Below are 13,487 nucleotides of genomic sequence, written 5' to 3' on the forward strand. Positions count from 1 at the left end.
GAGACATAATCTATAATATCAGATATAATTGTGTTTGGCGTTTTTGTCAAAGACTACCATTCTAATATAACCGTCTATGGTGTGGCAAGGGTTAAAAGTCAAAATACATTGAAATTGAAGATTCCCTGAAAAAATTCCTGAATTAGACTGACATAATTGAGATTAATGCAAACCAAACAATCTCTCATCTCTCTATAAGTTGCAATTTCATTTTAACTGAAATTAAAATTTAATCCTTCAAAAGTTTTAAACTATAAGTAATGTATTTTGCTTAACATTAAGACAATGGTTATAATAATTATTTTTATCACAAAAATTAGTATTGTGGACAATTGTGGTTATTTGGCAAATACAAAATGAGGTAATGAGGTAGAAAATTAAGATACTAAGATTAAAAAAGAAATACAAAATCAGTCTAACTGGTCCATTTGTTTGGTCATTCCTGATGCTTAATTACACACATTTACAGTGAATGAAAACATACTTTTTTTACATGGTCATAAAAGAGTGAGAAAACGTACGTGGCTCAGCTAGGGGTAGTCCTGGCAGTATTCTACTGGTGACTGTTTCCACAGCGGCCACACTCATCACCAGGTACGGTAGGAGCGATCGTACGGCTGACAGCAGCAGCACACTAGCTCCACCTCCACTGCGCTGAAACACAACACAGCCGAGTTGTGAGTCAGTTTACAACAGTCATAATCATTTATTTAAATATTTTGAATCACGATGAGTATACAACATTTTAGCAAAATCTAAAACCACGAGGTAAATTGAGTGTGTTTATTTGACAAGACTGGCTCTCCTGTTTAACCCTGTGCACTCAAAAGAAATATTCATAATTTGTTCTTGGAGCTCTACTGGCCGCTGCCATTTTGTCAGAAGCGCAGATTAATGTTTGCCATAATGTGATCTCAGCTTGTATATCTAGCTGTGCTAGCCTAGATATAATACGTCCACAGCTTGTAAGACCAACACCACTGCCCACTAAACATAGCAATTATCTTCTAATATTCTCTTTGTTTTATTATGAATTGTGAGTGCTGAAACCTATCGAGCAGCTTTATTTTAAAGAAATTTTTAGGTAAAGTAGTACATTTAAATTAGCTTATAATTCTTTTCTAAACATTGACTGTGCAAATAAGACGAATGGTGCGTAGTTGGCCTATACACTGAAGTGATAGAAACTTAGAAAATGTCAAGTTTGACAAGTGCAAACTATTTTTGACTATTAATATATATGTATTTTATGAAATAAAGTTTTATTTCATAAAAAATGTAAAGATGGAAAAATTTAAAATAGTTCATGTCTGTGTATAACATAACAGTAAATGCCTACTTTATAACATTTTATTTACCTCTTTGTTAACAATATACATGTAATAATTAAATTTTCCAAACGTATGTTTATCTTTGTATTAGAAGAATTCATTAAAAATAAATTAAAAATTATTTTTCATTTTTTCTTAAAACATTTTAAATTACTATGCAAATAACATGAAGAATATACAAAAATAATTCCGATCTGGTGAGGCAAACAAGAAATATGGCCGCTGCCAATGAAAGTAGCGTGGCCATCTGTACTTGCCATACGAGTTGCGAGGATTAACTACGGTAAAACTTGGTGTAGCTAGTGCTGCTGGCCTTTCGAGTGTAAAGGGTTAATGAACATGTAGCCACCATATTTACAGTTGAACTTCACCAAGTGTTCCGTGCCTCCATTGGTAAATATATCAAGTTCCATATACCTTGAGAGCAGCGTGAAGCGATGACAGCAGTCTGGTGAGCAACTTATCCTGTAGGTAGTGAAGAGTCAGCGACCACTGGGCGAGGATAGGCAGCAGGATGTGAACTGCAGAGTCCGCCACCGCAGTCGCACTGTCTTGGAGAGCAATAAGTGTCAACTCCTCACACTGGAATAGGAACAAACTGAGTTAAATTAAAGAAATTAGTAGTGGTAATCAAGGACATCATTAAAGTTTGTTTAACTCTCTAACTGGCAACTGCCGTGTATATACGGAAGCTAGGCCGCTCGCGTATTGGCACTGCCATGTATACGGCACCAAGCAAAGTTTCGGTTATTATTTGTGATGTTTCGGTTTAAAACCAAATATCAATCACTGGCAGAATAATCAAGCTATCGATTGAGGTACATTATTACTCAATGAATCAAACTTAATTCCTTTTTGTATGGTTAGAAGAGACATCTTGTGCGAGCAACTGTTTTGACTGTGACCAGTTGACTGGGCCGACTGTCTTATTAGTTACGTCTGCTGTCGTTGTGTTTTGGTGTCTGTCTAACTGATTTATTTTTAGTTTATGTTTTGTTTTGGTTATTAGTAATATGGCTGATGAAGTCATACTTAATTTTAGGAACAAATCAATGGATCAGCATCATTATCAGGCTTGTTCTAGGCTAAATGTTATGTGAACAAAAATTGCTAAAAAGTAAACATTTAAGTAAAGCCACTAAAACTATATATATATATATATATATAAGTAGATAGTAATATGGGGTTCCTGGCGCACTTTCGGAGCCGACCGAAAAGCAATGTAAAATACTGTTCAATGTACCATAAAGGAAGCTGAGAAATAACACAGCAAATCTCAATGAAAAATTAACCGAATCTACAGTCGTTCGTCTCCAAAAGCGATCGGTACATTACTATCTACTCTGTGGAATGAAAAATTAACCAAATCTACAGCTGTTTGCTTCTACTTTCTTAAGCTGTGCTTTGTAAAATGTTGTCAAATCTGCTACGAATAAAGGATTTATCTTAATAAAATTTAATCAATTTAAAACATTTTTACTAAAAACATACTGTACTTTAATAAAAAACTTTTCTACTAAATAAACAACATGAACTCACCAAGCTCTCTTCAGTTTCTAGCATTTCAAAAACTTACAAAGAAAGACAATTTTAACGAGTTCAACGAATTACCAAAACATTTTAAAGAACAGTTGATACTTTCCTTAAATGATACAGAATTCAAAGAACTTGTAAAGTCTTTTGCAGAAAAAACGTCTAATGGAGTGTTTTACTATCGGCAAAAAACTAAAAAAGTAAGGGATTACATATTTAATATAATTACGAAAGATATTGAAAAGAAAGTAAAAAATAAACAAACAGAGAGTTTTCATCGTTTTTTTTATGACATTTTTTCCCATATTATACGTCCTTTCAAGATAATCAAGACTTAATTGATGAATTTCTTAGGAATTTTTGTAAGTATCAAGATTTATCAACACAATTCATTAAAGAGCATTATAGAATTTTTCTTATAGAATATAGCCACATTTTGTGTGAAACAAAAGGTATTACTGTAGATAATATTCCATGTGATTCCTATGAAGAAAGACACCAACTATGGTTATCAAAACAGTACTATGACGTGGGGAGGGACTGCAAGTTTTAGAGTTAAGACTTTATTCTACAAAGTTAATTGTTATAATTTCTTTATCTTTTATAGTCTTCTTTCCAGTAACAATCAAGTGTAATTTTTCATTTTTGTTTAATTCTTTAATCTTTTTTTCATCCAAAACAGTCAAAAATCTGTTCGGCAAGTGTACTTTACAATCTTCCAACTCGGCAATTATTGTAAACCCGAATTTATCTTTCATTTTCTCCAAATTCAAGATTCTATGTTTCTTCCTTTCTTCCAATTCATTTTAACTTCTTATACGCTTTAAACTTACATTCTCCAATATCATTTAACTCTTTCAAGAACTCCATTTAAATAGAAAAAATTCAAAGTCAAAAAGTGCAAAACCATTTCTCGGTCGACCTTTTCTCCTCCCTCTGTCTCTTTCTCTCTCCCTCTCTTTTTATGCCTATGACACGATCACTTCTGCCGTTTATAGGCTAGGATCTATATTCAGGCTAGAGAGAGAGAGAAGAGCGAGATACGGATAGAGAAATGGTTCCGGAATACGATCTGAATACTTCTGAACTTGGTGTTTCTCCGCTATGGCCACTCGCATTGAAACAGTTCAGAAGTAAACTTCCTAACCGACCAAACCGAATTCGCGGACATATATACTCAGCAACACAATACAACAGCCCATCGAGAAGTAAAAATTTAAGAAATTAATTTAAAATATAATTTGAAAATTACAAGTAACAAAATGTACGCATATTTAAAATAGGTAAAATTATCTAACATTTTGAAAAAGAAAATGTTATAATAGTAAAACGGGAACACAATTTTTATTCTTAAAAGAAAATCTGCATTACCGACATTTTAGTTCCGAAAGATTGCGCTGTGTGTATCAATGACAGTCGAGGTGTGCTACTACAGACCGACCATCACGATAATCGCTTCGCCTGCGTCATATCCGTAGTGATATCACGCCGTGAGAGGCGCAATCGTTGGTTTACAAGCACCATTTAGTTAAATAAATTTTTCTATCTAAATGGAGCGCGAAAAAATATCATGTCCGTTCTGCAAAAAAGAAATGTTAAGAAAAAACTATGATCGCCATTATAATTCTAAAAGTCACGAAAAAAACAAGCAAATTTACGATAATGAACTAAATTATTTAAGACAATGGGCTAGAGAAAATAAAATTGCCGATCACGAAAACATGTTTAATATTGAGAAATTACGTGAATTAAAGAGAAATTTCAAAGTTGAAAAGAAAAATCTCGACCTATTTAATGATGAAAAACTTCATTCAATAGCTGAAAAGTTGGCTATCGGTACTAACGATAAAACCAAGTCTGAAATGATCGAAGAAATTGATAAAACTCTTAAAGTAAAATCCGAAAATATCATTGATGTAGAAGTTTTATCCTCAATACACGGTCTTTTCAAGCAATACATTTTAACAAACTTGAACGACAATTCCATGTCAATTTACAAATATCTTTCAATTATACGGTCAGAAATTAAAAGTTTAATCGAGAAATTTCAAGAAAATGTTAAAAATATGAAGGGCTATCTCTCTTTGGAATGTGAATACGAACGAACTTTAGTGAATGGTGAACCGCAAACATGTCTAATGTATTTTACTATCAAAGCAGACGAAATCTTTGACGTAAACGACTTTATTACTAAGCAATTTAATAAATTAACACATCGAGAACAAACGAATAATCCAAATAAAGGTTCCGGATGGACATTTAAAAGTTGTAAACAACTAGTTTTGAGCCTTAACAAACACGAAATGATGAATGCAGGATCATACATCGATTTACCAAAGAATATCAAAGATAAAAAAGCTTGTATAAATATAAAAAATAGAGATGATTTTTGCTTTATTTACTCAATAAGATGTGCTATTGAAAAACCAGAAAGAGACTGTGAACGTGTAAAGCAATACGAAAAATTTGTGAATGACGAAATATTTTCAGGTTTTGAGTATCCAATGTCTCTGAAAGATATACAAATATTTGAAAAACGAAGCTACAATTCCAAGTATAAGTATCCAACAATGTCTATCAATGTCTACAGTTTTGATGAAAATATTAACATTGTTCCGTTACAAATTTCTGAAAAATATGACGCTGAAACAAACATTGATTTATTGTATGTTAAACAAGATGATAAATCTCATTATGTTTTGATAACCGATTTAAATAAGCTTGTTTCTTCGCAGTTGTCTAAACATAAAGAAAGAAAATTTTTGTGTAGAAGATGTTTAAGCCATTTTTACAAATCTGGAGATTTAACAGATCACTTAGAAATTTGTAAAAATCATGAAGTTTGTAAGCCAATTATGCCATTTCCAGGTCAAACAACTAAATTTACTAATTATCAAAAGAAATTTAACCATCCTTACGTAATTTATATGGATTTTGAAAGCATATTAGAGAAGATTCCCACATGCAAGAACAATCCACAAAGATCGACTACAACCAAGATTCAGAGGCACATTCCTTATGGTTTTACTCTATATTTAGTGTCGAATGTGACCAATCGCATGTACAAACCGATATGTTATCGTGCCAAAAATGAAGAAGATTTGAAAAGCGTCCCAACAAAATTGTTTGAAGAACTCAATAAATTATCGAAATACATAGCGAAAAAATATAATTCTAAGAACATGAAACCTATGAAATTGACAGAAGAAGAAGAAATTTCGTATCAAAATTCAAACGTTTGTCATATCTGTGAATGGTCTGCTTATGATGTTGGGTCAATTCAGTATGGTTTTACTCCTGATAGTTGGAAAGATAAGAGTTATAATAAAGTGAGAGATCATTGTCATTTAACCGGCAAGTTTCGAGGCGCAGCTCATGCATGTTGCAATCTAAATTTGAAATTTCCTCAGAATATTCCCGTTTTCTGCCACAATATGTCAAATTACGATACTCATTTGTACATAAAAGAATTGGCTAAACAATATGGAAATGTTGATTTGATTGCAAACACCGATGAAAAATATATAAATTATTCTGTAAATTCTGGATATGGCTATGAATTCGAAGGTGATAAGCCAAGAAAATTCATCAAGTTTTCGTTTGTAGACACGTTCAGATTCATGGCCTCGTCTATAGAAAAGTTAGCTAAAAATCTAAAGAGAGAAGACTTCAAACATACAAATCATTTTATACAAGATGGACTGAATGAGATAATAGAAAGACAGCCAAATGACGAAGAAGAAATCTTTAAAATTCTATCTGGAAAAGGCATATTTCCTTACGAATTTATCGATAGTATTGAAAAACTTGATTACACAGAACAGCTGAAAATTCAAGATTTCTATTCACTTTTGACAGACGAGAGCATATCTGAGAAAGATTATCAACACTACTTGAGCGTTTGGAACAAATTAAAAGAGAAAAATCTTGGAAATTACTCTGATTTGTACAATATCCAAGATGTTTTATTGCTTGCTGATATATTCGAAAATTTCAGAAACATTTGCCTTAATTGTTATAAACTCGATCCGGCACACTATCTAACAGCTCCCAGTCTCGCATGGGACGCAATGTTAAAATTAACGAAAATTGAGCTTCAGCTAATTAACGATTATAATATGTATTTGATGATTGAAAAAGGCATTCGCGGGGGCATTTCTCAGTGTATTAAGCGATATGTTAAAGTAAATAACAAATATTTGAAAGATTTCGATAAGACAAAGCCCGAAAACTATTTGTTATACGTTGATGCTAATAACCTTTATGGGTATGGCCTAATGCAAAAACTGCCGTTTAGTGATATCAAGTGGATGGATCCAAAAACTTACACAACTGCAGAATGGAAAGAAACAATTTTGGAACTCACTGGCGACGAAGATTATGGCTATATTCTCGAAGTTGATCTTGGATATCCAACAAATTTACACGAACATCACAAGGATTTACCTCTTGCTCCCGAACATTATAAAAACAAACTTTGCACAACTCTACTGGATAAAACTGAATACGTTGTTCATTCGAGAAATTTGAAGTTCTATTTGGAACAAGGTATGATTTTGAAACATGTGAATAGAGTTATTGCATTCGATCAGAAGCCTTTTATGAAAGAATACATTGATTTTAACACAAACATGAGAACCAAAGCTACAAGCGACTTTGAAAAGGACTTTTATAAGCTGATGAACAACTCAGTTTTTGGAAAAAGTATGGAAAATGTGCGAAATAGATGCGATATTAGACTAGGAAATGAAGAATTTTCAATGAAACAGGCCAAGAAAACGAACTTCAAAAGCTTCACTATCTTTGACGACAACTGTATAGCGAGTCACATGTACAAACAGAAAGTAAAATTTAACAAGCCGATTTACATAGGGTTTTCAGTACTTGATTTGTCAAAGTTGTTAATGTATAAATTTTATTATGAAAAATTAAAGAGTTTTGATCCAGATTTGAATCTGTGTTACATGGATACAGACAGTTATTTTCTAGAATTGAAACGAGATCCTTTTAAGATTATTAAAGAAAATATAGATGACTTTGATACAAGTGATTATCCAAAAGATCATGAATGTTTCACTACTAAAAATAAGAAGGTAATAGGGAAATTCAAAGATGAGTTAAATAGCAAAGTTTTAGAAGAATTTTGTGGTTTAAGGTCTAAGATGTACTCGTACAAATATCTAGATAAAAACCCAGTTAGGTGTAAAGGAATTAAGAGAAGCGTTGTAAATAAAACAATAAATATCGAAAACTTGAAGAGATGTTTGTTCGAAGATAAAGAAGAATTTAGGGAGATGACAGTCATCAAAAGTTATAAACATGAGTTGTACACTGTTACCATAAACAAGCTGGCACTGAACGCTAAAGATGATAAGAGAATTGTCCTAGAAAATAAGATCGATACAGTACATGACTTGTACTTGACTTGTACATGACGACTGAAATTCAGTCGTTATCAGTCAGCCGAGCTGGAAGGTCGCAGAGATAAGCGCTCCGTACAGCTAGAGTAGACCGTGTTTCTGCCTGCCTGCCCGCCCGTTCCGACCTGCGAGCGTCTGCCTCGATATCTGTACTTCCGAACATTTGGGTGTAATATATTTCTATTATTTATATTCTGAATTACTTGTTCTGCGATTTTAGGAGTGTGAGTGGTTTTCATTCTATTTATAATGGTGTGTTCAAAGTGTAACGAGGCATTTTCGAAGCCTTCGGAAATGGCAAAGTGCGCAGAGTGCAAAGCCGAATTTCACCCCGGGTGTTGCCGAATTCGCACGGTTGCTAAACTTAAAGGATTGATCGCGAGTGGCGCTGTGTGGCAGTGTGAAGACTGTAGCAAAGACACGGCATCCGTGGGAAGTAAATCGGACTCTGAGGACACCTCTATGCTCAGTCTACTGAGGAGTATACAGAATCAGATCGCAGAAGACAATAAGATGTTTAAGGCGAGCTTCAGTGGTCTTGAGCGGAGCATGTCCGTGATCCAAGACTCTCTTGCCGCGGTGACCGCTAGAATGTCTGTGGTCGAAGAAGAGAATAAAATTCTTAAAGAACAGTGTATAGAGTTAAGGAGTGAAAACTCTAAACTTTCGAAGAGGGTGAGGGACGCCGAGTGGAGTATCATCGAGCAAGATCAATACTCTAGAATGGGGAATCTTGAAATCCGCGGTGTTCCACAGACGGGAGGAGAGGACGTCTACGCCATCCTGGAGGCAATATCTGGAGCGCTCGGAGTTCCCTTTGAGAGACAAGACATCTCTATTGCTCACCGTCTTCCGGGACCTAGAGATCGTCGCTTCCACCCATCAATCGTGGTCCAGTTTGCACGTCGAACTACAAGAGCTGACTGGTTGGCCTCGGCCAAGAAGAAGAGGATCCAGACGACAGACCTGTACACTTCGTTTACCCCGGGACCTGTGTTCATCAACGAACACTTGACTCAGCACAACAAGGCCCTGCTGCAGCACTGCAAGGCTGGAGTCAGAGCCAAATCCCTGGCCTACGCCTGGAGTAAGGACGGCAAGGTGTTCGTCCGGGTGACGCAGGACTCACGTGCCATCCGGATCTACCGCAGCATCCAGGAGCTGGATGGACTCGACCACCACCCGCAGGCTCAGCCTGCTCCGCACAGCGACACCAAGTAAAAATATATCTTTCCTGTAAGCTACATTTTTGTTCTCTTAAAAATTTAGATACATTTATGAATACCAGAGTTAAATAGTTTAACAATTTCCAAATAAAGGTGTTTATTAATGTCATTAAAAACAAGTTGGAAATAGTATAGGCTAAGTTTGTTTCATTTTAATATAAGTAATATTTCATTTTATCTATAATGAGATGAGTTAAAAACTTATTTTCTTGTTATACATTTTAAAGGATCATTATACCAAAATTAAATAGAAACAAAACTGTCCTGACATCATTTAGAATTACTTCTTGTTATTTATACATAATAAAATAATATATAAGCTAGTAAAATGTCAATGCAATAATTTATAAAACTAAAGCATCTTTGTCTATACCTATTTAACATGATAGGTTCATATCAATTAGAAGTTTATTTCAGTTTAAATAGAAGAAGTGTTTTTAAGTTAGTTTTTTTAACAATACTTATTATAATTTATTACAATCACAATCGTTATTTTTAAATGTTGTTTGTAGTCAAGATTAGACCTTGTTTTAAGTTAAGTTTAAAAGATTAATGAGATCTTCTGATTAAAATAATTGTAGAGTTTTATTCGTAATAAAAGTTAAAATTTTACTTTTCCTTATTATACCAGGTAAATTATGAGTTTATAATTATAATTATAATTTTTATAGAGTTTATAATTATATATTAGTATATAATTAAATTTGTTTTGAAAATATTAACAAACCATGTATACTTATAAGTGTGTCTATAGGTGTATGTATGGCTGTGTGTGTGTGTGCGTGTGTGTGTGTGTGTGTGTGTGTGTGTGTGTGTGTGTGTGTGCGTGCGCGCGTGCGTGCGTGCGTGCGTGTATGTATACAGCTATAGATTGTATGCTTGTCACTGTTACAAAGATACAACATTTATTTAAGTAATTTTTCTTCATTTTAGCTATGTATTCCGTTTAAATAAAATAAAATAACTTAAATTTTGCAGTTATAAAACCGTTATTTCACAATTTTATTTGTATAGATTACTTGCTGTAGTTAGAACATTTGAACTGTAAGTTAAAATATTAGTCTTCATTTTCATACTGTTTGAAGGAGTTGTTACAATATCTTAAAAACAAATCAATATTATTTTGACAATATGTACATGTATGTGCATATGTATGTACGTTTGTGTATGTGTGAGTGTGCTCGTGAGTGTAGATGTGTGTATATATTTGTTTTATTATGTATATAGCTATAATTTGGATGATTATTACTGTTGTAAACCAACAGCGTTTATTTTAAATTTTCTTCAATGTCTTATCCTATATTATTTTATATGATATAATATAATATAATATGATAATATTGCTATCTTAAACTTATAATCATATTAGGGCGGGCAGGCAGCCTGTGATAATAATGATTGATGACAGTGGTGATAATGATTTACCAAAGGAATGTTTAGAGATTGATAGCCCACTTAAATTTAAAGATTTCTACAGTTTTACGGAGAGTAACAGGGTTATCAGTAGTAACATTAACTTTTTCCATTCTAATATTAGAAGTTTTTCTAAAAACTTTGATGAGTTAAAGGTATATTTGAGTTTGATAGTTAGCAATGTAGATGTAATTGTTCTAACGGAGTGTTGGCTGAAGGAGGGGGAGGAGGGAGTGAACATTGAGGGGTTTGACCTTGTACTGAGTGATAAATTACGGAACCAGAATGACGGCGTCATTGTTTATGTAAATAAGCGACTTTCTGCAGTTACATCACAAGCTACTTTGGGTGACGTTTACGGCATTTCACTTAACTTCACTTACCTAAATACTCATTACAACATTTTGGCACTATACAGAACATTTGACAGTGACGTTGGTAGTTTTATAGATGGTCTCGACAGCTATTATAACAATGTAGAACGTAATAAAAAATGCATTTTACTAGGAGACATGAATATTAACCTTTTTGCACCTGACGATATTACTAACAGATATTTAAACTGCCTTATTGGTCATGGACTTGTACAATGTGTGGACAAAGCGACTCGGGTGACGGAGCACAGCACGACCTGCCTGGACCACGTGTTTGTGAGATACAACGACATGCAGAGTGTGCAGGCCGCCGTGCTGCACACCGCCGTCACTGACCACTACAGCACCGGCCTCAGGATCACGGTCCACGCGACTGCCACTGACACACCACTAGCACCGATTACGTATACTGACGAAAAACTGTTTACCGAGTGTCTTATCACCTCAAACTGGGATCCCGTCCTGAATTGTTATGATGTCAACGAATGTTCAGCCAATTTTTCGGGCGTGATTACTGAATCTTTATCTATCGCTAAAAAAGAAATAAAACATCCCACAACACGGAAGAAAAAACTTAAGCCATGGATTTCCAATGACTTAGTAAACTTGATTCGTAAAAGGGATAAAATTAGTAAAATCTTAAAAAAACAACCTTTTAATCGTGATCTTAGAACTTATTATAATATGTTAAGACGTGATTTAAGCAACTCAATAAAATCTACAAAGCGGGATTACTATAGAATGAAATTAAATGACTGTAGAAAAAATGCTAAATTGTTTTGGGGAATTATTAACGAATTAATTGGGAGGAATAAATGTAGGGATAACTTTCCTATTCAAAGATTTCTACCAGGTGCACCTATATTGAGCAAGGAGGTTTTAAAACAGGTTGCCAATGATTTCAATGATTTTTTTTCGGCTGTTGGCAAAACCCTGGCCGACGAGATTGATTCAGGGGGGGATCCGGTGGTACGTGACTCTGATTACTGGCTGAACACTGAATTCTCACTACAGACTGTGACTGAACATGACGTAATACGCCAGGTCAATGGCCTGAGGGGTGGTTCCGCACCGGGGATGGACGGGGTCTCGGCTAACCTCTTCAAGGCTAATATCCATGTTATTTCTCAACAGTTAACACATTTAATTAACTTAAGTATCTCAACTGGTGTATTTCCCGATAATTTTAAGCTAGCAAAAATCTTTCCTCTTTTCAAATCTAATGAATTTACAAACAAAAACAACTTCCGTCCCATCTCATTGTTAAGCGTTTTCTCTAAGGTTTTAGAACGAATAGTTAAGGATCAACTCGTCTCATTTTTACAAAACCATAACATTTTAAGTGAGTGTCAGTATGGATTTAGGCCGGACAAAAGTATCAATGACGCATTATTTGATATCAACAGAGATTTAAACAAAAGTATTTCAAAAAATAATAGGTGCATGCTTGTTTTTTTGGATTTAAAAAAAGCATTCGACTCTGTGGATCGCACTATTTTGTTAACAAAATTAGAAATGATAGGAGTCCGCGGCATTGCGCTAGCGTGGTTCCGCAGCTACCTGAGCGAGAGGCGACAGGTTGTGTCCATCTGCGGAGAGAACAGTGATCCTCAAAATGTGGATTATGGTGTGATTCAAGGTAGTACATTGGGACCTATTTTGTTTTTAATATATATAAACAATATTTCTAAACTAAATCTGTATGGAAAACTCTTTTTGTTTGCGGATGACAGCTTAATTTTTATTTCTGGTAACAACTGGATGGAAGTACAGGAAAAGGCTACAAACGACTTAATGATTTTGAAAAAATGGTTAGATCAAAATTTTCTCTCACTAAATATATCTAAGACAAAATTTCTACCTATTTCTTTGAACAATAATTCAGATTACAATTTAAATAGTTTGAGAATTCATCAATGCGGCAATTCTGCAAATTTAACATGTGGATGTAAAAGTATTGAACGTGTTACAAGTTACAAATATCTAGGTGTAATTTTCGATCATCGCCTTAAATGGTCTGATCATATAGCCTATATTCAAGCAAAAGTAAGAAAATATATTTTCGCTTTCAGAAGATTAAGTGATGTTTTAAATGAAAAGGAAATTAAAATAACGTACTGCGCTTATGTCCAATCTCTTCTTACATTTGGTAACATTGCTTGGGGCGGTGCATTAAAATCAGTTTTGGAG

The 13,487-nt window shown here is 34.1% G+C and overlaps 1 protein-coding gene across 1 annotated transcript in view; it reads right to left on the reverse strand.

The window, feature by feature from the left end:
• Positions 1-13,487, reverse strand: part of LOC124371964 (RAB11-binding protein RELCH homolog) — a gene marked incomplete at its 5' end in the record, with an annotated part of 77,434 nt that overhangs the window by 22,860 nt on the left and 41,087 nt on the right. Inside the window, 2 exons of the mRNA XM_046830332.1 lie at positions 522-654; positions 1,749-1,913. Of these exons, the coding sequence (XP_046686288.1) occupies positions 522-654; positions 1,749-1,913 (298 nt within the window). The remainder of the gene's footprint in view (positions 1-521; positions 655-1,748; positions 1,914-13,487) is intronic.

This window comes from Homalodisca vitripennis, unplaced genomic scaffold (assembly GCF_021130785.1).
Source record: "Homalodisca vitripennis isolate AUS2020 unplaced genomic scaffold, UT_GWSS_2.1 ScUCBcl_2328;HRSCAF=6962, whole genome shotgun sequence".
NCBI classification, from domain to species: Eukaryota; Metazoa; Arthropoda; class Insecta; order Hemiptera; family Cicadellidae; genus Homalodisca; species Homalodisca vitripennis.